Source organism: Euleptes europaea, chromosome 18, assembly GCF_029931775.1.
Source record: "Euleptes europaea isolate rEulEur1 chromosome 18, rEulEur1.hap1, whole genome shotgun sequence".
NCBI classification, from domain to species: Eukaryota; Metazoa; Chordata; class Lepidosauria; order Squamata; family Sphaerodactylidae; genus Euleptes; species Euleptes europaea.
The window spans coordinates 20023426-20051101 of NC_079329.1; the positions used below are offsets into that span (position 1 = coordinate 20023426).

At 44.5% G+C, this 27676-nt stretch overlaps 1 protein-coding gene across 1 annotated transcript; it reads right to left on the minus strand.

Annotated features, from left to right (window-relative positions):
- Positions 1–1723: 1723 nt before the first annotated feature.
- LOC130490792 (uncharacterized) lies at positions 1724–27057 on the minus strand. Its single transcript, XM_056864599.1, has 8 exons — positions 26827–27057; positions 22454–22678; positions 20986–21112; positions 11169–11315; positions 10283–10447; positions 8813–8974; positions 2344–2508; positions 1724–1815 (listed from the first exon to the last, which is right to left on the minus strand). Exons 1-8 carry the CDS (start codon positions 26983–26985, stop codon positions 1724–1726), a joined length of 1242 nt encoding a protein of 413 aa, XP_056720577.1. The 5' UTR covers positions 26986–27057.
- Positions 27058–27676: the final 619 nt, after the last annotated feature.

Below are 27676 nucleotides of genomic sequence, written 5' to 3' on the forward strand. Positions count from 1 at the left end.
CATTACAGTGTTATAATGATGATGATACAGAAAGTCATCTGCCATATTAAGGGACTCAAATCCCCCAGGACAACAAATCATGAAACCAACCCAAAGTTGGTTTGAAACCAAATCATGAAACCAACTCTTCTTCTTGTGCCTTACAAGCCCAGAAATTATCAAAGCCAAAGGTCGGCAAGGCATCCGTCCCTGTGGGTCATATCCTTCTCATCATTTTCTGGCACTATTCAGTCATGGCTTTCAGACTTTACTCTGCTACTAAAAGCACGGTCACGCCGCGCACTTCAGCATTTTATGGAGGAAAAGAGCTTGACAATCAGTTCGTCAGAGGTCTGCAGCAAGACATTGAGCAAGGGAAAGGAGGCGTGGCATCATACTCCCTAAAGATACAAGGAGATGGCACACAACATGACTCAGCATGAGGCAGCTTCATGAGGGCAACCACGAGTTCCCTTCTGTTGGGCTCTTACTTGTGACAGTGCAAGAAGTCCGTTGCTTGTCTACATCGTAGTTTCTGGTGGTGGCACACCAGAGCTTCCCATCTGTCTGTCCATCCTCTATGCAGCTGCTGTAGTTCAGGCCATTGTGGATGAAGGGGAAAACACAAGTAGGACCTTCCTTGCTTGTATCTGGACCTTCCTTGCTTGTATCTGGACCTGGATTTTTAAAATATGGAGTAGGAAACAAGCATTCTAAATAGCAAGCAGCTCCTCATGCCCTGGGGACCCTGTTCCTTTTCATCAGCCCCACCCATTTTATAGAAATAATTACAGACGTGATCATTTATTTAGAACATCCCCATGCCGCCTCTTCGGAGACCTGCTCGCAAAACAAGACCAGATCATAAAAACATGAACATTAACAAACCATTAAAAACCCAGCCCATAAAAATCCCAGAGCATTAAAGGGGGTATATTAAAACAATCTCACCCCCCCCATTTGAAGCTCTCTTGAATAATTATTGAAAAAAGGGGTGCAATTTACAAGGCATGAGGTTTTTGGAGCAATGTCCCCATCCTCAGATTTGGCTCAGCCTTACACTGAAAATTCTGAAGAAAGGTTTACAACAGGTACAAAATGTTAGATGAGCAAGAGCTTGGAAATATGGCATCCCTGGAACATGATCTCCTCACAGATGGACCTGCTAGTCTAACCCACCATAACCCATCCACCATTCTCCTCTTACCTGTGACGTTACAATACACCCATTTCTTATCCACATCATAAGTTCTGGTGGTGGCACACCAGAGTTTCCCATCACTCATGCCCTCAGCAGTACAAGTGCTGTAGGACTTGCCCTTGTAGATGAACGGGAAGGTACAAGATGGACTTTCTACATCTGGATCTGGCCCTGAATTTGGAAAGAAGAAGAAGAAGAGTTGGTTTTTATATGCCGACTTTCTCTGCCACTTAAGGGAGAATCAAACCGGCTTACAATCACCTTCCCCTCCCCTCTCCACAATAGACACCCTGTGAGGTAGGTGGGGCTGAGAGAGAGTGACTGGCCCAAGGTCACCCAGCTGGCTTCATGTGTAGGAGTGGGGAAACAAATCCAGTTCACCAGATTAGCCTCCGCCACTCATGTGGAGGAGTGGGGAATCAAACCTGTTTCTCCAGATCAAACTCCATCGCTCCAAACCACCGTTCTTAACCACTACACCACACTGGTGTGGGTGCAAGGATTTGTGGACTGCACAGACCAGTATTGGGATCATCCTGGATTCTACAGCGTGACACCAACACCCCACACAACTTCTTGGGAAAGTGACACTTTGCTGGTTATGAGCTGCCCAGACATTTTCTCTCCAATTGGTACTTTGGGGGGGGTGAGGAATAGAGGATAGAGATTAAGGGGATTGTGCCAAAGGATTCATGGGAAATGTGGGTTTTGAAAAACAATTTGAAAGAATTAAAAGAGGTAACATTTCACAGGTGCTCTGGAAGCCAGTTCCTGGCATAAAGGTCAGCAAAGGAGAAAGGACAGATGATGGTAATTGTGCCATCTTTTATCAATGGAGTAATTTTAACCCAATTTTAACTCAAAATATATTTTCTGATGTCAGGGCATGAATCTTCTGGAGGGGCGGGGGCTTCATTTCTATCTCCTCTCTTTGAACACACACAAAACCCCCTTCTTCTGAGTCAGACCCTTGATCTATCAGGGTCAGTATTGCCTACTCTGACTGGCAGCTGTTCTCCAGGGTCTCAAGAAGAGTTCTTTCAGATCACTTATGAACAGATCTTTTTTTTAACTGGAGATGCTGGGGAATGAACCTGAGACCTTCTGCCTGCAACGCGGGCACTCTACCACTGAGGCACAGCCTCCCCTTTCTCCACCCTTACCTGAGACTTGGCAAAACTTCCACTTCCTGTCAGCATCATAATTTCTAGTGGTGGCACACCAGAACGTCCCATCATCCCACCCATCTGTGGTGCAGCTCCAATAAGGCTTGCCCTTGTAGATGAAGGGGAAGGCACAAGGTGGACTGTCCATACTCTCATCGGGCCCTATAAATACATAAACAAATAACAGATGCTGCAAAAGAAGCAAAAAAAAATCAGCTGGGAATTTCTTTGAAACACACAGTGGGATCTCTATCAGAGAGGCTTACATCTTCCCCTTCTGGACATTACATGGAACAGAAAGCAGCTTCATCCTTTGTCCAAATAGCCTGTAATACAACACATCGCGTGATGTGATATCATCGTCACACGACATGTTTCCCTGCCCCCTGCCTCAATTCACTGGCTAGCGGGGACAGGGAAACATCACTGGAAAGAAGGGAGAAACAAGCAAGGAGTGGCAGGAGCTAGTTCCACTCTGAACTGCACAGGGATCAAATGTTTGTAACTTACTTTTGCAAACGGAGCACCTGGGATTGTTTCATTAAGAACTGCTAGGGTTGCCAGATCCCTCTTCGCAACCAGCGGGAGGTTTTTGGAGCGGAGCCTGAGGAGGGCGGGGTTTGGGGAGGGACTTTAATGCCATAGAGTCCAGTTGCCAAAGCGGCCATTTTTTCCAGGTGAACTGATTGTCTATCAGCTGGAGATCAGTTGTAATAGTAGGAGATCTCCAGCTAGTACCTGGAGGTTGGCAACCCTAAGAACAACAGCTGGGGTGGGGAGAGAAATTAAAAACCTTTTCCTCTCTTGCTGTTTGTGTGTGTGTAAAGTGCTGTTGAGTCGCAGCCGACTTATGGCGACCCCTTTTGGGGGGTTTCATGGCAAGAGACTAACAGAGGTGGTTTGCCAGTGCCTTCCTCTGCGCAGCAACCCTGGACTTCCTTGGTGGTCTCTCATCCAAATACTAACCAGGGCTGACCCTGCTTAGCTTCTGAGATCTGATGAGATCAGGCTAGCCTGGGGCTATCCATGTAAGGGTAGGATGGCTTGTGTGTGTAAAGTGCCTTCAAGTCGCAGCGGACTTATGGCGACCCCTTTTGGGGTTTTCATGGCAAGAGAGACTAACAGAGGTGGTTTGCCAGTGCCTTCCTCTGCACAGCAACCCTGGACTTCCTTGGTGGTCTCTCATCCAAATACTAACCAGGGCTGACCCTGCTTAGCTTCTGAGATCTGACGAGATCAGGCTAGCCTGGGCCATCCAGGTCAGGACCTCTTGCTATTTAACTGCTGGAAAAATCCACCCTGAGCAGCTTTTATCCCAGCTGAGGAAAGAAAATAAAAGCATCTGACATCTTTTCCTAGTCAAAGGAAAGGCAGCCAAAGTGTGGCATTTTCCAACAGTAGGGGAAGAAAGAGGTAACGTTTCCTCCCCTTCCCGCACTCTTCTTCTCCTTGATAAAGCAGTGCTTGAGGCTTCATCTGCAGAACTAAAAAAAGGTTATATAAAACAAACATAGAAAAAAAGGTAACATGTAGCATTTTTGTGTAATTATACAAAGACTAGGGAGGAAGCAGATGAGGATTCTGTGAACGTAGGCAGGTCCTGAGAAGGAGGGCAGGAAGGGTTGTGTCCATGCGTGGCTCTCGTGGCCCTTTCTTGCATGCCCGGGGTAATGCCGATCGCCACTTTGGGGTCAGGAAGCAATTTTCCTCCAGGCCAGATTGGCCAGGGATCCTGGAGGGTTTTGTTGCCATCTTCTGAGCATGGATTAGGGGTCACTGGGGGTGGAGGGGTAGTTGTAAATTTCCTGCATTGTGCAGGGAGTTGGACTAGATGACCCTGGTGGCCACTTCCAACTCTATGATTCTATGATTCTAGGATGAAACCAAATTGAGAAGGTTGCTTATTTCTTTTAAACCTAAACAAGGAGACACACCTCCTGTCATGTACAAGAAGGAGACTGTTTGATTCTCCAAATGTGCCCTGGAGGAGACTTTTTCCAAAATAACTTTTTTTTAATGTTCTTCCGACTAAATATATTTTCATAAATCAAATTAACTGAAATGTTTAATAAATAAAAGGGTATTTAATATCAAATTTTTCATACCTTTTGTGGTTTGGTCTTGGTCTACTTTTCCAGCATCCAGGGTGACCCCTCTTTCTGTTGTTGATTCAAGAATCTCAAGTTCAGTTTTGCTTCTCCCTTGTGTAAAAGGAAATGGTCTGATTTTAATAATGGCCCTTGAAGAAGATTTTCAAAAACACTTTGCATACTTATGTGCAATACTACTGGGAATAACATTCACAGAAATATTTAATAAGTAAAACCTTTTGTGGTTTGACCTTAGTCTACTTTTTCAGTGTCTAGTGTGGCTTGGGTTGCCAGCTCCAGGTTGGGAAATACCTGGAGATTTGGGGGGGGGGTGGAACGTGAGAAGGTGGGGTTTGGAGAGAAGAGGGACTTCAGTGTCATAGAGTCCAATTGCCAAAGCGGCCAATTATCTCCAAGTGAACTGATCTCTTTCACCTGGAGATCAGCTGTAATAGCGGGACATCTCCAGTCACCACCTGGAGGTTGGAAACCCTAAGTGTGGCTGCTCTTCTGGTTGATTTGAATATCCCTAGTTTGATTTTGCTTCCCCCTAGTGTAAAAGGGGATGGCCAGATTTTAATGATTCTTGAGGAAGATTTTCAAAACACTTTGGGGATTTTTTACAACATACTGCTAATATTATTTTAATAAAGTTCACAGAAATGTTTAATAAGTAAAAGGGAATTTTATATTCATTTTTCATACAGGCTATACCTGGACATGGGATGACGTTTCCAGCATTTAGTGTAGACCCTCGTTCTGTCAGCACTTTGAAAATCCATGCTTCCAATCTGCTTCTCCCTTGTGAGGAAAACATATTGTCTGATTTCTAATAATGTCCCTTGAGGAAGGTGTTCAAATACAATGAGGATTTTTACGACATGCTTCTGACAAAAATATTTTAATAAATAAAATGATGTTAAGAAAAATATTTAAGACATAAACAGGTATTTCATATGAACTTCTCCAAACCTTTGGTGGTTTGACCTTGGTCGACTTTTCCGGTGGTTGGTATGGCCCCTCTTTCTGTAGTCGGTTTGAAAAATCCCGTTTCAGTTTTTCTTTTCACTTGTGAAAAAAGATATTGTCTGATTTTAATAGTGTCCTTTGGAGGAAGATTTTCAAGACACAATGGGGATTTTTATATCATGCTTCTGACTAAAATTACTTTAACAAACAAAATTAGTAAAAAATATTTAATACATAAAAGGAGATTTGATATTGTTTTTTTCATACCTTGTGTGACTTGGTCTACTTTTCCAGTGTCTAGCGTGGCCGTTCTTTCTGTCGTTATTTCAAAACTTCCCGTTTCGATTTTGCTTCTCCCTTATATCAAAGGAGATATTAATAATAATTATTGAGGAAGATTTTCAAAAGCACTTTGGGGTTTTTTACAACATACTTCTGGCTATATTATGTTAATAAAGTTCGCAGAAATATTGAGTAAGTAAAAGGTGTTTTGATATTAATTTTTTTTGTTTCTTTTGTGGCTTGAATCATAGAATCATAGAGTCGGAAGGGACCACCAGGGTCATCTAGTCCAAACCCCTGAACAAGGAAGGAATTTCACAACTACCTCCCCCACACACACACACCCCTATTGACCAGAAGATGCCCAAGTTGCCCTCCCTCTCATCATCTGCCTAAGGTCACAGAATCAGCATTGCTGACAGATGGCCATCTAACCTCTTCTTAAAAACCTCCATGGAAGGAGAGCTTACCACCTCCTGAGGAAGCCTGTTCCACTGAGGAACTGCTCTAACTGTTAGAAAATTCTTCCTAATGTCTAGATGGAAACTATTTTGATTTAATTTCAACCCGTTGGTTCTGGTCCGGCCTTCTTGGGCAACAGAAAACAACTCAGCACCATCCTCTATATGACAACCCCTCAAGTACTTGAAGATGGTTATCATATCCCCTCTCAGTCTTCTCCTCTTCAGGCTAAACATACCCAGCTCCTTCAACCTTTCCTCATAGGACTTGGTCTCCAGACCCCTCACCATCTTTGTTGCCCTCCTCTGGACACATTCCAGCTTGTCTACATCTTTCTTAAATTGTGGTGCCCAAAACTGAACACAGTACTCTAGGTGAGGTCTAACCAGAGCAGAGTAAAGCGATACCATCACTTCGCGTGATCTAGACACTATACTTCTGTTGATGCAGCCCAAGACCACATTTGCCTTTTTAGCTACCTTGGTCTACTTTTCCAGTGGCTAGCGTGGCCCTTCTTTATGTAGTTGAGTTGAAAATTGCCGTTTCAATTTTGCATTGCCGTGTGAAAAAGACATATTGTCTAGTTTTAATACTGCCTCTTGAAGGAAGATTCTCAAAACACAATGGGGATTTTTACTAACAGACTAACACTGTTTTTTTAGAAATAACACTAATAAAAATATTTAATACATAAAAGGAGATTTGATATTGGGTTTTTTTTTTCATACCTTGTGTGACTTGGTCTACTTTTCCAGTGTCTAGCATGGCCGTTCTTTCTGTCGTTATTTCAACACTTCCTGTTTCGATTTTGCTTCGCCCTTATATCAAAGGAGATGTTAATAATAATTATTGAGGAAGATTTAAAAAAACTTTGGGGATTTTTACAATATACTTCTGGCTAATATTATTTTAATAAAGTTCATAGAAATGTTTAATAAGTAAAAGGGAATTTGATATTATTTTTTTGTTTCTTTTGTGGTTTGACCTTGGTCTATTTTTCCAGTGCCTAGTGTGGCCCCAGCCCTGACCTGGATGGCCCTGGCTAGCCTGATCTCGCCAGATCTCAAAAGCTAAGCAGGGACAGCCCTGGTTAGTATTTGGATGGGAGACCACCAAGGAAGTCCAGGGTTGCTGTGCAGAGGAAGGCACTGGCAAACCACCTCTGGTAGTCTCTTGCCATGAAAACCCCAAAAAGGGGTGACCATAAGTCGGCTGCGACTTGACGGCACTTTACACACACTTTACACACACACACATGGTAACCCCCCAAAAGGGGTCACCATAAGTCGGCTGCGACTTGCCGGCACTTTACACACACACACACCGTGTGGCCCTTCTTTCTGCAGCTGATTTGAAAATTGCCGTTTCAATTTTGCATTTCCTTGTGAAAAGATATATTGTCTGGTTTTAATACTTCCCCTTGAAGGAAGATTCTCAAAACACAATGGGGATTTTTACAACATGCTTCAGACTAACATTTTTAGAAATATAACTAATAAAAATATTTAATACGTAAAAGGGGACTGGATATCAATTTTTTCATACATCTTGTGACTTGACCTTGGTCTGCATTTCCAGTGTATAGTGTGGCCGATCTTTCTATGGTCACTTTGTAAATTCCTGTTTTGATTTTGCTTCTTTCTTTTGTGAAAAGAACTTGTGAATCTTTATTTTTGCACCAGATTATTCTTTTCCTGCACTGAATTTTCCCCATTAAAATGAATACATTTTTTATGTTTTTTTCCCGTATAAATGGTGTATAGATATAAATCATAACAGAAACAAGAATAGATAACAGCAGTGAGGGGAACTGAGACTAATAACAGACAATATATAACAGTGGGAAAAATAACAATCTGTCTTGGCTCTTCCTTTTGACGGGCATCTCCCTTGTATAAATTTGAACTATCTGGAAATGTCTTAACGGCCAGACTAGGTAAGCCAGTGCTTGTTCTGTATATTTAAACCACTGGTTCCCAACCGGGGGTCCGTGGACCCCCAGGGGTCCGCGAGAACTAAATTAAGGTCCGCGAAACAAAGTTATAAACCCATAATAAATTAATATTTTCAATTAAAAGTTCTCTATTATAAAAATATATATTCAAATATTATTCTAAGTTTAATGTTTAACTAACAGTTATGATTAAAGTTTATTTTCAAATTCTCGGAATTTTTATTTTGAACCTTGGGGTCCCTGCACCGAACAAAAAAGTCCTAGCGGTCCCTGGTCAAAAAAAGGTTGGGAACCACTGATTTAAACACTGAATCGCTCCAATCACCTAGGAAAAGAGAGCAACGGTATTTTAACAGCAAAAGCAAGCATGGGTGGAAAGTCCAAAACCTTTCTGCCATGTTCTCTGATCGCTTTTTGCTTTTCTCCTCAGTCTACCTCCAATACACAAATATGGCTCAGCTGGACATAGGACTCGTGAACAAAGGGGATGTGGAGAGGTAAGTACAGGGAGAATCCATGGCCTCTCCCCCCACACACCCTCTTTCCTGTTAAAACTGGACTCTTCCCACAGATCATGCACCTACCACTTGTTTAAAACACATGGAACCAATACCACCACATTACATTTGGTCCCTCAGGAATCTACGCTGGTTCTGGAACGGCTGTTGTCCACCACCAAGCTTTCTCCTGTTCCTCTCATTCTTCCTACCTGAGGGCTCACAGTATGTCCACTTCAAGTCCTCATCATAGTTGCTGGTGAGAGAACACCACGGCTTCTTGTTAGGAATCCCGTCTGTTGTGCATGAGGAGTAGGAAGTGCCGTTGTAGCGGAAAGGAAAGACACAAGGCCCCTTGGGATTTGCATCTAGTCCTGGACGGAGAATGGAGAGGCAGAGACAGACTGTTCCTCAGAGAATATTGGTACAATCCGTAGGGTGAACAAAGTACCCCAGTGGATAGAGAGTTGGGCTTGGATTTCAGGGCATCATAGTCACTTCAAAATGTAATTATGTACACGCCTGGCCTCTTCCGTGCTTAAATTTACTCTGTACACCTGCCTAGCCAGTCACAAACTCCAAATGTGGCTTGGCATACCAGCTGAACCAGTGAATTGTTTCCATTGGAATGTAGAGCAACTATGGACCAAGAAAGCTCTTTTTATGCTATTTGATCTGAACATCAACACATAATCAAAGTTGAAGTCGTCAGACAAGGAACATGCATGTGAGCAGGATTTCAGTCCCATCTCCTACAACCCTGGAAACAGTGGTTGGTTAGAGTGTCAGACTTGAATCTGAGAGACCCGGGTTTGAATCCCCACTCTTCCATGGAAGCTCACCAGGTGGCCTTGGGACAGGGACACTCTCCCAGCATAATCTCCCTCACAGGGTTCTCGTTGGAAGGATAAAATGGACAAGGAGGAGGGAGAACTAAGCAGACTGCTTTGGGTCCCCACTGGGGGGAAAGGTGGGATATAAATGAATAAAACAAAAGCTATGGCAGGTTCTAGATTGCAACCGGAAGTGTGGAAAACATCCTTGGAAAGTTGCGTTTCCCTGATTTACAAGTAATGGGCTTGCAGAGTTGTAATATCAAGTATCTTTACTCATAATACTAATTTTTAGTACAATTTTGGCACTCTTATCCTGAAACTCTGATTCACGTTGTAATTAAAAGCAAGACATATATCAAACTGATGTCTCACTAGAGGTACTTCACTGTTGGCATTTACCACATCCGGCAGCTGAGGTCAGTAGCCATTTTTGGCACAATAACAGAAACCTTTAGTTCCTTTCCAGTGCCTGGTAGGGTTGCCAACTTCCAGGTAGTGGCTGGAGATCTCCCTCTATTACAACTGATCTCCAGGTGATAATCGGTTCAATTGGAGCAAATGGCCGCTTTGGCCATTGGACTCTATGGCATTGAAGTCCCTCCCCTCTCCCCAGGCTCCACCCCCAAAATCTCCAAGTGATTTCCAACCTAGAGCAGGCAACCCTGGTGCCCTGTCTTCTTCCAACAGGAGCTACTTCCAGTAGTTTTTTTCCCCTGGATTTTACCACTATTCAGAGAAGTGGGGCACGAGCAACATTTTTAATCCTGAAGAAACATTTTTCCCATCCCTGTCTTTATAACACATTTCAGGTAACCACCACCACCAAGCCCCCACTTTTTTCCTTACGGATGTCAGCACAGTAGCTCCACTGAGGCTCCAGGTCAAAGTTGATTGTGGTAGAACACCAGAATCTTCCCTTTGCTTTGCTCTCATCCGTACATGTGAAGAACACCCGGTTCTTGTACACAAAGGGGAAAATGCAGGGTTTGCCATTGGAATTGCCTCCGTATTCTGAAAACGTGGAGCGGGGGGAACCACAGTGAGGAGACAATGTTGGAGAGAAATATAGGTGAGCAACTGGTCACTAGGTGGTAGGGTTGTCAATTCTGGGTTGGGAAATGATAGGCGATTTGGCTGCTTCGCGGCAGGGCCGGAACAAAATTAAAAGGTCGCAATAAAAGGGCTCCCTAGAAATGCGAGGCAAGTGCGCCCTGGCTTCCAGGTGACTTCTGAAGTGAGGATTAATCATGAATAATGGGGAGGGGCTGTGGCTCAGTGGTAGATCATCTGCTTGGCATACAGAAAGTCCCAGGTTCAATTCCCAGCATCTCCAGTTAAAGGGACTAGGCGAGTAGGTGATGTGAAAGACCTCTGCCTGAGACCCGGGAGGGCTGCTGCCGGGCTGAGTAGACAATACTGACTTTGATGGACCAAGGGTCTGGTTCAGTATAAGGCAGCTTCACATGTTCAAGAACTCAAAAAAAGATGCAGGCCACTTCAGCCTGGAACGTGTGGCTAATTACCAAGAATAAATGGCCTAAGACTGCATTTATAACTTTTTTGAAAGCCTGCTTGCTTGCAGAATCAGCAAAGGATAGTGACTATCTACTCACGCTAGCCGTGGATGAAATGGGTCCAGTATTGCTCTCCATCTATCGGCTAACTCACCCTACATGACAAGGTGACTCATTGTCTAGAAGAGATTTTTCTGGCACAATTCTGCCTTTCTCACCTTCAAGAGAACAGTGTTTCCACTTGTTGTCCTTATCATAATTGCCGGTTGTGGCACACCACAGCTTCTCATCCATCATTCCGTCCATGGTGCATGAAGAGTAGCGTCTCCCATCGAAAACAAAGGGGAAGACACAAGCTGAGGTATCTAAAAAGAGAGGAGGAAATCAATAAAAGCTCATCTAAGATCCAGCAGCTGGTCAAAGGAGATGGAATTCTGCCAGTCAGTCATTTGGTTGAGAAAGGGGACTATCTGTTCGTCTATGACTGCTTCCACAGAGACAATTTGCTCCACTTTGAGAGCCAGAGTGGTGTAGTGGTTAGGAGCAGTGGTTTGGAGCAGTGGAGTCTGATCTGGAGAACCGGGTTTGATTCCCCACTCCTCCAGATGAGCGGCGGAGGCTAATCTGGATTTGTTTCCCCACTCCTACTCATGAAACCAGCTGGGGGACCTTGGGCTAGTCACAGCTCTCTTAGAGCTCTCTCAGCCCCCCCTACCTCACAGGGTGTCTGTTGTGGGGAGGGGAAGGTGATTGTAAGTCGGTTTGATTCTTCTTTAAGTGGTAGAGAAAGTCGGCATATTAAAAAACAACTCTTCTTCTTCTTCTCCTCCACCCCAGCTCCCAAACTGTAGTGAGAGCATCCATACAATGTCGTCTGCCTGCTCCCTCCCCTCAAGAGTTTCTAAACTGCTAATATCAATTTGTCCCACCAAACATCATTTAAAGCTGGCTCTGACTTTCTTCAGTACTACAACCCTTGCCATCCTTTAAACCACCGCTTCTGGTCTTATTCCTTGGATGCCCCAAAGACAGGATAGCTAAATAAAGAGATAAAATCAGTGTTACCGTTCCCAGCCGCAAGGCAAGGGAGGAGACAGCAACCAAATATAAGGAAGGCCTGGAAGGTAAGCATCTCTCCTCCGCAGAGTGGCAAATCTGTGAAAAGATGCCAGTTGCCCCTTGCTATATAATCTCCGTTTGGCCTCTCCCTTCATTACCTTGCCAACCAAACGGGGCATCGCTACCTCCTGGAGGAACAGCAGCAAAGAAATCTCTTTTCTCTCTCTCCTCTCCTGCCAGGTTGTTCTGGCTCCCTGCCCTGGGCTCCAGATGCTGCCAGGTCACCACAGACTGGTGACCACGGGGGGAATAATGAAATGGACTGCGATCCCAAAATTCACATAAAAGCGATTACAAGTCTTTCTCTAGCCAGGTCCCAGAACAACCTCCCATAATGAGCCATGGGCCAACAGGCAATGGACTGAGAACAGACAGAAGGAAGAACTTCTTCACCGAACAAAATTCTGGGATTCACTGCCAGTGGACATAGTGATGCCCCCCCCCATCTTAAAAGGTAAAGGTCCCCTGTGCAAGCACCGGGTCATTCCTGACCCCTGGGGTGATGTCACACCCCGACGTTTCCAAGGCAGACTTTGTTTACGGAGTGGTTTGCCAGTGCCTTCCCCAGTCATCTTCCCTTTACCTCCAGCAAGCTGGGTACTCATTTCATCGACCTCGGAAGGATGGAAGGCTGAGTCAAGCTTGAGCTGGCTACCTGAAACCCCCCATCTTAGATGGCTTTAAAATAGGGTTGCCAACCTCCAGGTGATGGCTAAAGATCTCCCACTATTACAACTGATCTCCGTGCGACAGGGATCAGTTCCCCCTGGAGAAAATGGCCGCTTTGGCAACTGGACTCTATGGCACTGAAGTCCCTCTCCAAACCCTGCCCTCCTCAGGCTGCACCTCCAAAATCTCCAGGTATTTTCCAACCTGGAGCTGCCAACCCTACTTTAAAAGGGGATTGGACAGATTTGTGGAGGAGAGGTCCATCAGTGGCTACTAGCCACATTCACATGCAGTGAAACTGAATGCTCATGCTCTAAGGCAACATCAAGGAAAGGCCTTAGCTTCTATGCCCTCTTTTGTGGCTAGGGTTGCCAACCTCCTGGTGGTGGCTGGAGATCTTCCACCATTACAACCCATCTCCAGGTAACAGGAATCAGTTCAACTGGATAAAACGGCTGCTTTGGCAGGTGGATTCTATGGCAGTATACACTGTTGAGGTCCCTCCCCTCCCCAAACCCCACCCTCCCCAGGCTCCACTCCCCAAAAATCTCCAGGTATTTCCCAACCCAGAGCTGGCAACCCTATTTGTGGCCCTCCAGGGGCAAGTGGTTGGCCATTGGATGAAATAGGACTAGATGGACCACTGGTCTGGTCCACCAAAGCCACTCTCATGTCCTGGAACAATTCAGGGCTGAGAGTCATATAATGTCACGTCCTTCTTAGAGTCCAATTGACCAAGCGGCCATTTTCTCCAGGTGAACTGATCTCTTTTGGCTGGAGATCAGTTATAATAGCAGGAGATCTCAAGCTAGTACCTGGAGGTTGGCAACCCTACACTACGCATAGGGTTGCCAGGTCCCTCTTTGCCACTGGCGGGAGGTTTTTGCGATCCACAAGAGTAAGGTGAGGGAAATCAATGCCTTCCCGCTTCACTGGTTTATAGGTCAGAAAACAAAAAAGGGAGTAAAAAGAGAAGTCTTTCTTGCTTGTAAAAGGCAAGTCACTCGATGTACCAGAAACTAATATATCACCTCTTCAGAAACTGGACAGAATAATAATAATGAAAAGAAACTGGGCCCCTACATACCATGTCCCAAGCCAGCCAGATTCCCCATTCAGCAGGTGAAAGTGATAAATGGACATTTGGAATTCTGTTTCTCTCTGCCCTACCCGGGTTTTTCCACACAAGAACTGCTATTGTTCCATATGCTCACCGAAGGCTGTGGGACGCTGTCCAGTGGCACACCCCAAATCCAGATTTCTAAACCACAGCCTAACTTGGTAACTCAGGGGCCTTTTATGCATGGCTGTTTCACTCGTGGTCACCCTCCTCGAGGACTTTGGGTCTTTGTTTGGGTTATGCATGCTGTTTCCGACAGTCAGAGATTGCCTCGCTCTCCCCCTGCATTTCCCTGTGTTTTGCCCACGTTTTCAGGGACCTGTTTTATCTTGACAAGCTACTTGGGTACAGCTCTTGGTCTCTGAATGCTCCACTTTGAACTGGTCTCACTTTGCATTGCATCTACCTCAGCTTTGTGGATCACATGAATACATGTACACATGAAGCTGCCTTATAATGAATCAGACCCTTGGTCTATCAAAATCAGTATTGTCTACTCAGACCAGCAGCGGCTTTCCGGGGTCTCAGACTGAGGTCTTTCACATCACCTGCTTGCCTAGTCCCTTTAACTGGAGATGCCAGGGATTGAACCTGGGTCCTCCTACATGCCAAGATGTTCTACCACTGAGACTCAGCCCCAGTTCTTGCAAAGTTTCCTTTTTCAAAAGCATACCTTTTCAAAAGGGCACCAAAACTTGTCTCAAGGGGTTACCCCACTTTGTATTCCCAGTGATGTATTAAGAGTTTGAAAATGTTATAAAAAACATCGCTTTAAGAGGGTTTTTGGATACCACGGCTTATAAATGGTTGGAAGACGTCTTCACAGCTAAAGCGGCCAAAGTGTGAACAGTATTTTTTATAACATTTTCAAACTCTTAATACATTGCTGGGAATACAAGTGCGGTAACAGCCTCAGTCCCAAGATCTTGACTCCTAACTTGACAGCTGATGGCTCCGACCTGTAGGAGGTCCTACTCTCATGTCCATGAGGTGATTCATGATTGCTTGACAGCTGAATGCCATTGTTCGCTCGAGGCTTTTAGCAGTGGGAGGCATCTGGAAGCAAGCGAGCCTGCACGGCCCCTTGGCGCTAGTTTTTATTGCAAAAATTCCTGGACCTAACAAATTCCTTATGCATTGCTAGACTCCTGATTTTCATATGTGATGCAAGAAGGACGCCATATGCAAGTCCAGAAAAATTTCAGTTGCCACCAAATGGGTGAGCAAGAGGTGGGATGAGGTGGTAGAGTCCTAAACTGGCTGTACTACATCCATCTCAAATGAGCACGGCCACTCTTTAACACTCCCTTGTGTTAAAAATCAGTTCTGCCATCTTTGTGTAGTTGTTTTTCTCTCTTGTCAAATAGGTTGGGTTTTTTTTGCCATCAAGTCACAGCTGACTTATGGCGACCCTGTAGGGTTTTCAAGGCAAGAGATATTCAGAGGTGGTTTGCCATTGCCTGCCTCCAAGTCATGATCCTGGTATTCCTCGGAGGTCAAGTCACGGCTGACTTATGATGACCCCATTAGGTTTTCAAGGCAAGAGATGTTCAGAGGAGGTTTTCCATTGCATGCCTCTGAGTCACAACCCTGGTATTCTGTGCAGGACTCCCTTCCAAATACTTGCCAGGGTTGAGGCTGAAAGGGTGCATCTGTTGGTCACTGTTTCATGCCATGACTGACCATGGCCACACAGTGGTGTTTTCTGAGCAAAACATTTTCTGTTTGGCCCACTGAGTAAATTCACTTTCCCACTGCTGAGGGAAAATCGTTTCCACCTTTTCCAGGGAAGGATTGCATACCTTTTTAGTTTCGCTTGTGTGTTGTGATGTTTGTGTGAAAGACATGAGAGTTTTCAATGTCCTCTCAGGTGTCCATGTTATTGGCATTTAATATGGGCATCTCCAGGTAACATTACATTGATTCATCATTAAGCCCTTGGGCAGTTGGAATTGCACCTATTATGGTCATATATTTGTATAGAATTCTTATTGAGAAATTGATCAGCTGATGAAGCCTTGGCGAAACATGAATAACGATCTAGACGACACTTCCATCTTCATCTTTTCCAGCTGTCTAGTTGTTCATATGTCCTTAAAACTTTTGGACAATTGCACCTTACCTGGAAGTTTGAACTCTGTAAAAGAAATTGTCAAGTTATTGATAAGCAGCAACATTTAGTACTTACCTTATCTTTTTGATCCTTTGTATTTTGTGTATTGTTTGTTGTATGTGTTTTCACTGTACACCTTTTGCACTTAATATATTTAATTGCATTGGAAATTTGTGCTGTTTTTGTCTTCTTCGTACTACACAGCACAGAGCCCTTTTTTCTGGAACTGCCAGGTAGTAGCAGGAGATCTCCTGCTAATACAACTGATCTCCAGCCAATAGAGATCAGATCACCTGGAGAAAAATGGCCGCTTTGGCAACTGAACACAATGGCATTGAAGTCCCTCCCCTCCCCAAACCCTGCCCTCTTCAGGCTCCGCCCCAAAAATCTCCCGCTGGTGGCGAAGAGAGACCTGGCAACCCTACCAATCAGGTAGCAGGGAAGAGTCTTTGTTTTTTCCCGAGACTCTGAAGCGGTACGGACAGTTACAGCAGACAATAACAATTCCAGCTTACTCAGGATAAGGCTGTTTTATACATATTCATATGAACACTTGCCCGACTATGCACTGGGGGATTCTCCAATGGGGCAATACCAGCTGTGAAGTAGGGGGATTCGCACAGTAAAACTGCGAAGGAAGAAAAGTTCAAATGCCTCCTGCTCTCTGCCAAACCCCTCCTTTGAGGGGGAGCATGGTGAATGCCATAACTGGAAATACAATGATAGGCAGAATCAGGGCGCTTTCACACATGCAGAATAATGCACTTTCTTTTTTTATTATTTTTTTCTGTATAAAGGGAATACAAAAGGAAAAGGGGGGAAAATAGGGATATCAGCAATACAATTTAAAAGGACAGAAAATAAAATGCAAATCAGATTACATTGCCATGCTATTCAATGCGATTGTTCAATCAAAGCAGCTACCTGATTTACAGGAGAAAATTTTAGCATTACCAGTAATATGACCAAAAACTAATAGTGATATGACCAAAAACTAATGAGAATAATGCACTTTCAATCCACTTGCAATGCACTTTTCAGCTGGATTTTACTGTGCGAAATGACAAAATCCACTTACAAACGATCGTTAAAGTGCATTGAAAGTGGATTGAAAGTGCATGATTCAGTATGCACTTTTAAAACATGCATTTTTAATGCAAGAGAGGAAGGGCAGCTATGGTGTTCTCTCTTTTTGTTTAACTGCACTGGCAATAATAGACTTCAGAAGCTTCACCCCCAGTACCTGTTGAAGTGTGTGTGTGGAGGGGTGGAGGGTTCTGCTTTAGAGAACAAGCTAATCGTCACTACCTAGTGGCGTGCATTAAGAAATGACTTGAAACCACGAAGCAGAAGCAAACGAAGATCGTAACATGGCTGTAATAAAGAGTCGATGGTCTTTTGCCGAACACATACATGTACAGTCAAACAGCTGGGAACATCTAGACCATCAGGAGCACAGGAGAGAACGGGCATGGGAAACTGAAGGGCACGTGCAAGCGCAGGCGTATGTCAAAACGACCCTGAGAGAGAACCTGGAGACAAAGCAACATCTAGTTTGGCTCTTAGTAAGGAATTTCCCACTGGAAGAAGACTTCTTTTTGGTGGAAGAAGGAGTTCATTGGAGAAAGCGTTCTTTCCTCCAACAGAAGGGTTCCATCCCCTTTCTGTGCCAGAAATACCATAGAGCCCCAACAATCGGGGAGCAACTTACTGGCTGGTGGGGCCACAAGGATCAGTCGCATTGGTGACGGGACAGGATCTGAAAGCTGGGAAGCAGAACTAGGGTGAAATAGGTATAACTGGCACTGCCCAGACTTGGGACAAGAACTAGTTTCAGGGAACCATTGTACCACCAATGGTTTGGCTGCAACTGATGTCCTTATTGTTCCTCATCAACCCACTGTTCCAGCTGTAGGACCTGAATTCTGGAAAGCCTCAGAGCAAAATTGTCTCCTCTTGAGTAGAGTGGACTCATGTGATAGGACGCCTGACATATGCTCTGCCTTCAGATCTGGGCCTCTGTTTAGTTATCTCTGTTCATGGGATCCTAGAGGTGATTCTGAGAATTTCAGAGGTGGGCAGATCCAGTTATAGAATCTGAGAGTTGGAAGGAGCCATACAGGCCATCTAGTCCAACCCCCTGCTCAATGCAGGATCAGCCTACAGCATCCCTGACAAGTGTTTGTCCAGCCGCTGCTTGAAGACTGCCAGTGTCAGGGACTCTTAGTTCCTATCCTCCATAGGAGGTTCCTCCTAGTGGCTTGGGGCTTCTTTCTGGGGGAACCAGCACCCCTCAGTTCTCTGGTGCGGCAGAGTCATCCTTTAAGGAGGTTCCATCCAACTCTAGCACTGGGTCAGAGTAGGTCCTGAGAAGTCCTTGTTTATCTAAACACAACCGAAACCTTGATTCCCCCTGCCCATTGTCAATAGAGATACACATGGATATGTTTGAAAACTACTTCTGAGTACAGTTAACAGTTCCATTAAAGGAATGATACAATCAAATCAAGTTAGGCACTTTAGTCCTTGTTTTCATGCCCATATTCATATCTGCTTCCACAGCCAACTACACTAAGAAGGAATTAAGATGAACATAGAAATGCCATGCCCTTAGAAGACAATTTTATGTTTCTTTTATCTTTATGTGACAAGCCTTTTTTTTTTAATTCCTACTGAGGGGATGCACACAGCCTTCTAAGATTTTTGGGATCTAGGTTCGTATTGAATTATAAACCTTCCCCTCAGTTTCCAGGTATTCTACAGGTAGCGAGTGTTTAGTCTTTGGGTTAGCTGCTGTGAGGTAAGTTTTGTGGTGCACAAGGAGATCATTGAGATCACTGAAGATGGATTAATTTATAAACAACTAAGAAGTTTTATGTACGTCCAAAAAGAATGAATAAATTCAAAGGGTGCTTTGATAGTAGTTAGCAACTTTCCTACAATTAATGCAGCTTTTATTCACTAAGGTCCACATTTACAGTACAGGCCAAGCTTAATTCACACTGTACAGAACTCTGGCTGTATAGAACAATTTGGTCCTTCAACACAGGCATAAGGTTATGCTACAGCACACTATATAATAGCACAGTATTTTTAATTACTATGCTTTTCCAGTAAGGAAACAAACAAACAAAAACTACCCATCTGAAGAAGTAGAAGAGTTGGTTTTTATATGCCGATTTTCTCTATTTTTTAAGAATAATCAAAGTGGCATACAATCTCCTTCCCTTCCTCTCCCCACAACAGACACCTTGTGAGGTAGGTGAGGCTGCGAGAGTTCAAAATGAACTGTGACTAGCCCAAAGTCACCCAGCTGGCCTCATGTGCAGGAGTGGGGAAACCAACCCAGTTCACCAGATTAGAGTCCACCGCTCATGTGGAGGAGTGGGGAATCAAACCCGGTTCTCCAGATTAGAGTCTACAGCTCTCAACCACTACACCACGCTGGCTCTCAAATTATACAATTATGGTCAAATTATACATTTCTTTTGGGATTTCCTTTTTTAATCAGATTCTCCCTATTGTTCAGATCAGGTCTTACTAAAATAATGAAGCATTTGGGAGAAAAAAAGCAGACCAGGACCCCTCCACTGGAGGCCAGGATAGAGAAGATCTCCACAGCCGCCATGTTTTTCCCCTTAGTGCTCAGGTAAGTTGGGACAAAGGAGACCCAAACGCTGCAAAAAACCACCATGCTGAAAGTGATCAGCTTGGCTTCATTGAAGCTGCCGGGCAACTTCCTGGCTAGGAAAGCCACAGTCAAGCTTACAAGGGCCAGAAAGCCCATGTAACTCATTGCAGAACAAAACATGAGGATAGACCCTTCGTTACATGTGGCTACCATTTCTCCAGGGACTGAGCTTAAGTCGAGATGTGGGAACGGAGGCAAGATTCCCAGCCACACAGCACAAATGCAAATTTGAATAAAAGAGCCAATGACAACAATACCATTTGCCATTTGTCTCCCTACCCATTTCCTTATCCTGGTTCCTGGCTGGGTGGCCACAAAAGCCAGGATGACAGTGATTGTTTTTGCCAAGATGCAAGAAAGAGCCAAGGAGAATACGAGGCTGAAAGTCATCTGGCGGAGAATGCAGGCCGCCTTCCCTGGCTGCCCAATGAAGAGCAAGGAGGAGAGGAAGCCGAGCAGGAGAGAGATGAGGAGAGTGTAGCTGAGACTCTGATTATTGGCTCTGACGATAGGTGTCTCCTGGTGCTTTATGAAAATCCCTAGTACCACCGTGGTCATCAGAGCAAAGGCAAGGGCCAAAGTGACCAAAACTGTTCCCAGTGGTTCTTCATAAGACAGGAAGCTTAGATTTTTGGGGATACATTGGGTTTGGTCCTGGTTTGGATACTGATGTTCTGGGCACTCGTCACAATCATTCATGTCTGAAAAGATAAGGTATGGCTGTTGACTCCCCAATATATTTTAATGTGTGCCACATGCTCTGCAGAAATCCTGTAGGTGACTATGGGTTTCAAAGGGAATGAGGCAAAACCATGGAGGACAGTTTCCTACAGAGCTACCAGCCACTGGGACTCCATGTTCAGAGGCAGAAATCTTCCAAATACCAGTTGCTTAGGAGGGTGACAACAGGGGAAGTTTGTGATCTTCTAGGGCATCAAGTTGGCCACTGTGGGAAACTGGACTAGATGGACCATGGGTCTGATCCAGCAGGGTCTTCATGTGTTCACCTGGGAAAGGACCTTTGTAACAGCAATGCCAATGTTGCTGCCTCACAAGGTTGTAGTGAGGATCAAACTGGGGTGGGGGAAATGGAATGTATGCTACCAAGATCTTTGGAGGAAGGGTAGTATTCAGAAGTAATAAATATTAGTATAACTTTCTGTAAATGCATTGGGTCATTATGTTGTTTGTATAATTAGCCTCTGGCTATCCTGCTACATCACTGTGAAATCCTACATTGCTGTTTGACGTTCAATATCATTGTTGCAACCCATCATTCATGACATCTCTGTAGTGCAAAGGATCCAGCAATTAGTTTCCTACCTTCCTGAGCAGAAATCTTCCATCCTGAGCACGGAGCACAGTCAAAACAGCAAAACGGCTTCCCTTCCTGCACTTTTCTGCTAAAACCAGCATGGCAACTATTCGTACACACAGAACGGGGCACCATCTGACCATAATGAAAATGACAAGAGTGTTTTGCATCCAAATACATATATTTTCAGACATTTCATCTCACTGGCTGGTGGTCATCAGCTATTAGATCCATTGATCTTGAGCAAATCTAGTGTAAATCTAGCGTAAATCTAGTGTTTGAGGGATATATATTTTCAGACATTTCATCTCTCTGGCTGGTGGTCAACATGTTGCTATGGGATAATGGAACAGAGGAGAGCATTTCGACTGTAAAATGCACAACACAGGCCTATGAACATACTAGAAACTACCTTATACTGAGTCAGATCATTGGTATATCATGGTCAGTATTGTTTACTCTGACTGGAAGTGGTTGTCGGTGAGGTCTTTCTCACTAGCTGCCTGACCATTTTAACTGGAGATGTTAGGGATTCAACTACAGACCTTCTGAATGCAAAGCCGATGCTTTACTACTGCGCCACAGCTATTAGATCCATTGATCTTGAGCAGTGTAAATCTAGTGTTTGAGGGATATTTTTTTTTCAGACATTTCATCTCTCTGGCTGGTGGTCAACATGTTGCTATAGGATAATGAAACAGAGGAGACCAATATTTGATCAATATTTGACCAGTGTACAAAATATTTTTAATGAGTCGAATGCTAATCCAGTGTGGGATAGTGTTCCCATAACCGTAAAATGAAATGCTGATCATCTTCCATTGACCCAGGCAAAGCAACAAGAGGCATTCTGGGACTTCACCACCAAAAGTCCTCTGCAGAGAAAACCCACAAACAGATACCACTTTGAAGAACCTCAATTGCTGGAAAGGTAGGGAAAACATTTCCTTTATCCCTTAGAAGCTCCTTGATCCATTGATCTTGAGCAGCGTAAATCTAGTGTTTGAGGGATATATATTTTTTCAGACATTTCATTTCTCTTGCTGGTGGTCAACATGTTGCTATGGGACAATGAGACAGAGGAGAGCATTTCGACTGTAAAATGCACAACACAGGCCTATGAACACACTAGAAACTGCCTTATACTGAGACAGATCAATGGTCTATCATGGTCGGTATTGTTTACTCTGACTGGAAGTGGCTGTTGGGTGAGGTCTTTCTCACTGGCTACCTGACCATTTTGACTGGAGATGTTAGGGATTCAACTACCGACCTTCTGCATGCAAAGCGGATGCTTTACCACTGTCTCGTCCAGCGCCGAGCCACAGCTATTAGATTTCACACTGGTAAAACCAAACCCTGCTTTACAGATATCTGCCACTACTCAATGGAACAATCCAATGAAATTTCTTTAAAAGCTATTAGGATCCATTTTCTTTTCTTTCAGAGGGCTCAAAAATGACCCGAGGATCTCACCTGCTTGAACCTGCTATGCCAGGTGATCTTCTGTTTATCAATAGTGAACTCTTGGCCTGGAGAAGCCAGCGGATCCATCCTTCCCACTTTCACTCTCTGGAAGGACTGGTTTGGGAAAGTGACCCAGTTTATAATATCGAATCCAAACTGTAATTCTCCATTCCTGAAAAAGACACTGTCCCCCATGGTGTTATTAAAGGAGATGTTCTTCAGGAAATAGTGGAGCTAGGACAAAACCAACAAAAGCTTATGTGTTAGGCCCTTCACAGAGAGGTTTATAAACACCTGGCCTTGAAGAACATAATTTTCTCTCCCTCAAGGACAGAATCAGTTTCCTGGCTGAGGTATGGGACACACATTTTTTAAAGAAACATTCATACTGTAAATAACATCCAAAATAGAGAACTCTATTTGTGGTTTCCATATCTCAAGAACCTCCTCACCTACCACAGCTGAAGAAGTGAACTGTGGTTCACAAAAGCTCATACCCTGCCAAAAAAATTGTTAGTCTTTAAGATGCTACTGGACTCTTGCTCTTTTCTACTGCTACCTCACAGAGTTGGTGTGGTGAGGATAAAATGGAAGAGAGAAAAACAATGTTGTGAGCTGCTTTGGCCCCCTTTAGTGTGAAAAGTGGGCTATGGTTATATTAGTTACAAAATATATGTATTTATCTAAATATCAAACCTATTTGAAGATTTATATCCTGCCTCTCATCAAAAAGAGGTTTCTGAGGCAGTTCCACCTTAGAGAACATTTGACCTAAATTTGACCAGCCAGTGTACAAAATATTTTTAATGAGTCAAATGCTAATCTAGTGTGGGATAGTGTTGCCATAACCGTAAGATAAAATGCTGATCATCTTCCATTGGCCCAGGCAAAGCAACAAGAGGCATTCCGGAACTTCACTACCATGAGTCCCCTGCAGAGAAAACCCACAAACAGATACCACTTTGAAGAACCTCAATTGCTGGAAAGGTAGGGAAAACAACACTGGAAATACTCAAGCAGAATAAATTTCCACTTGAGGAGCCACTGTTGAACTATGGAATGTGCTGCTGATTTATGGTTTCCAACCTCCAGGTGGTTGTTAGCTTGGCTGATGCAACATAGTTTCTTTTTGTTCCTTTGAACCTCCAGGTGGTGGCTGGAGATCTCCTGCTCTTACAACTAGGGTTGCCAACTGCCAGGTTGTAGCAGGACACCTCCTGCTAATTCAACTGATCTCCGGCCGATAGAGATCAGATTACCTGGAGAAAAATGGCCGCTATGGCATTGAAGTCCCTCCCCTCCCCAAACCCCGCCCTCCTCAGGCTCTGCCCCCAAAATCTCCCACCGGTGGCGAAGAGGGCCACCCTAATTACAACTGATACCCAGCCGATAGAGATCAGTTCCCCTGGAGAAAAAGGCCGCTTTGGCTATTGGACTCAATGGCACTGAAGTCCCTCCCCTCCCCAAACACCGCCTTCGTAAGGCTCCACCCCAAAAACCTCTCACCAGTGGCAAAGAGGGACCTGGCAACCCGATGCTGATTCCATACACAACTCTGGCCTAATAGAGATGCATCTCTGAGGAGGCTTTACCTGCCACGGCTGAATATTCTTAAGCGGGATCCCGCCTTCATGCGCTGTTGATTTGCCTTTGGCTCTGAGGGAGCACACCCCATGCAAAGCGTGCGCCACAGCATAGACAGCATTGTAGACACTGTAGCTGTGGCCCGTCATGCTCATTTCAAAAAGCAGCCCTGGAAGGGTCTCCAGCTTCTCTTCACCACTGCACATTTTGTCGCTCCTCTCGTTCATGTGAGGCTGTGGAAATAGACATCCAAAAGCCTGTTCCCAGAACTCCCTGATAAAACCATCTCGCTTAAGCAAGTCAACATTTCTGTGCCGAACAAACGTATGAAAGTCGAGCACTTCGTTTGTGTGAACCGCGAAGGATAAGGCACCATGGAAGAGCTGGATGTCGAGCATTTTATAAAAGTTGTTTGACGACAAATCCCACTGGTCTGTTGTAATCCACACTTTGTCGATGGGGATCCGGGTATTGAACTGATTCTCTGCCAGCATCAGCTGTAGTCCAAAGGCTGACTGGACATCGCCATAGATGACCGTCACGTTGGTTTGACTTCCGATCAAAACTGAAGACACCTTCCTCAGCTGGTCTATAAATTCAAAAGCGCCTGGAATAAAAGCCACTTTGGGCGTTCTTTCCAGGAAGGCAAAACAGATGCCATTCTCGGAAAACTTTGGCAGCAAAGACTGCACGAACGCCTCCCCATAATCGTCATCCACAGCCAGAACCCCAACCCACGTCCACTTGAAATGCAGAAGCAAATGGACAATCCCAGTATGCTGATGGGCTTCATTGGAAACCATCTGGTAGAAAGGAGCAGACTGGGTCATGCCATTTGGAACAGCAGCAAAGGATCCATAGAGAAGCTAAAATAAAACACATTTTTTTTCTTTTAGGAGTCTGAATTGAATATTTCCAGACTGGTAATTACTGCTCCCTAAAGTCTACTTCAATAAAATGCAGGTTCATCTTATAAATATTTCTAAATGAGCTAGTGGTTGTATTTTGCTATCTGATGTGTAAGCAATAGCCAGACACATCCCGTGCCTTCACCCGGCTGATACCACCCTCACCCTGTTGTGGCTTATGGTTTAGGCCAGGGGTGTCGAACTCATTTGTTATGAGGGCCGGATATGATATAAATGTCACTTAGTTGGGCTGGGCCACGTGTACCATAAAATTTAATGCCAGGCACTAGAGATACAAACTTTACAGAAGACACAGGCCAAGCCAATTAATGATAATTTTTACTTCATTCTTTTACTTAAAATACAAACATGCTTAACACAATAATACTCTTACAGTTTTTTCTTTTATTTAACAGTCTTTGATCAATGACACCCTGGAGGTGGGGGTGGCTGCCTCGGCTGGTAAGCCTGTTGTGGGCTTGACAGCCCAGATCAGCAGAGGGGCCTCAGCTGGTTTACGGGCCGGATAAGAGCTCTCAAGGGGTTGCATCCAGCCCCCGGGTCTTAGGTTTAACACCCCTAATTTAGGCCATTTACAAATACATTGAAGCTACTAACAGTACAAACTCTACATATTTTCTCAACCATCCCAAAGGTTTTGCATCACCATGGCAGTTAAGTTATCATGGATTTGATCTCTTCATACGTTTTCAGGGCAATCGTAAGCATGTATACTCAGAAGTAAGTCCCATTAAATTCAATGGGACTTACTTTCTTAGGATTGCATCCTTAACAGAGAAAAGCAGCAGTAAACATTGACAATGAAATGTGTGATTTCCCCCCCTAAGTTTAACATGTTCACTTTCCATATTAATTATGGAAGATCCTGCCTTTCCCTGTAGCACTTTCCATGTTCCAATGTATGTGCTAGAACTCTGATCCATAGGGTTGCCAACCTCCAGGTGCTAGCTGGAGATCTCCTGCTAATTCAACTGATCTCCAGCCAATAGAGATCAGTTCACCTGGAGAAAATAGCCGCTTTGGCAATTGGATTCTATGGCATTGAAGTCCCTCCCCTCCCCAAACCCCGCCCTCCTCAGGCTCCACCCCAAAAACCTCCTGGCGGTGGTGAAGAGGGACCTGGCAACCCTACTGATCCATGAGCATTAGGGAGGCACCCACTCCCACTGAAGTCCTCAGTTTCCAGTAATCAAAGCCATTCTTACTTCAGTGTGAAGATCTGGGCCAATTCCACTTGGCTGGAACACAGAAAGCTGCCTTAAATTAAATCAGAACCCATCTTAATAAGACCTTAATGCAATATTCTCTACGCAGGTCGGCAAATGGTTCTCTCAAGATTCAGCCTTGTTGCTTAAGACATGTGTGATTCGATATGGCAAGGGCTGAAGCCAGTAGTTACAAAGCATGTGGGCTATCCCTGAGCAATGGTCCTCCCCTGACATACAAATGAAAGTAACTGTTAGCACCTTCTGAAAATGCATCTGACCCACCCCCAGAAAGGACATTCCTTCTTTGGCCTGGGTTTGCTCCTTATCAGTCAGGCCTTGTGTGTTTGCCTGGTTTCTACTCTCTGAATAGGGTTGCCAGCTCTGGGTTGGGAAACACCTGGAGATTTGGGGGTGGAGCCTGAGGAGGGTGGGGTTTGGAGATGAGAGGGACTTCAATGCCATGGAGTCCAATGGCCAAAGCGGCCATTTTCTCCAGGTGAACTGATCTCTGTCAAGTGGGGATCAGTTGTAATAGCAGGAGATCTCCAGCCACCACCCGGAGATTGGTGACCCCATCTCTGAGACACCTGACCGCTGCTGGAAAAATAATGGAAAAGAGAATAAGGGGTGACATGAGAAACTTTTATGTCCAATGAACTACCTGTGGAATAATGTAGATGCTCAGGATGGTTGCTATCTGGATGGAAGTTTCTGAATGCAGACCGCCAACAACAGCCATCAACTTCTGGCCATCGCACCAGTAGTTGGGGACAGTTTTGTGACAAGCAGACAGCAGTTTCAGGATGGCCTGATAAGTCATCCGTGCGTCCAAGTAGCTATCATAGACGTGCAGTCCCAGAGAGACATTTGGCAAGAGCCTGGGATTGTCATTGATCTCATTCACGGCAAGTGCCAAGACCAAAACATGCTGATAGTGCTTAGTCACCACACTGCAACAGAAGTTACATATTATGTCACAGAAATATTCTGCCTTGAATTAAACTATATTTCTGCAACATCTAAAATATATTTCAATTGTCATTTACAGAATCAATTTCAAATCTTAATAGGCTGGATAAAGCTCAATCTCTCCCAATTCCCCTCCTTACTATAACACCCCTCCCCACATGCCTTTTGTCCATGTAGGTCCCATGTTCCCCAGCAAAGCTGTTTTGGGTGGTCATAGAATCATAGAGTTGGAAGGGGCCATACAGGCCATCTAGTCCAACCCCTGTTCAATGCAGGGTCAGCCTAGAGCATCCCTGGTAAATGTTTGACCAGCCTCTGGTTAAAGACTGCCAATGACGGGGAGCTCACCACCTCCCTAAGGAGCTGATTCCACTGTCGAACAACTTTTACTGTAAAAAACATCTTCCTAATATCCAGCCAGTACCTCTCTGCCTGCAATTTAAACCCATTACCACGAGTCCTCTTTCACCATCAGAAAAGCTGATTGGCTCCCACCTAATATATCCACATGAATTATCAAAAAGAATTCCAGTGCCTTTTCA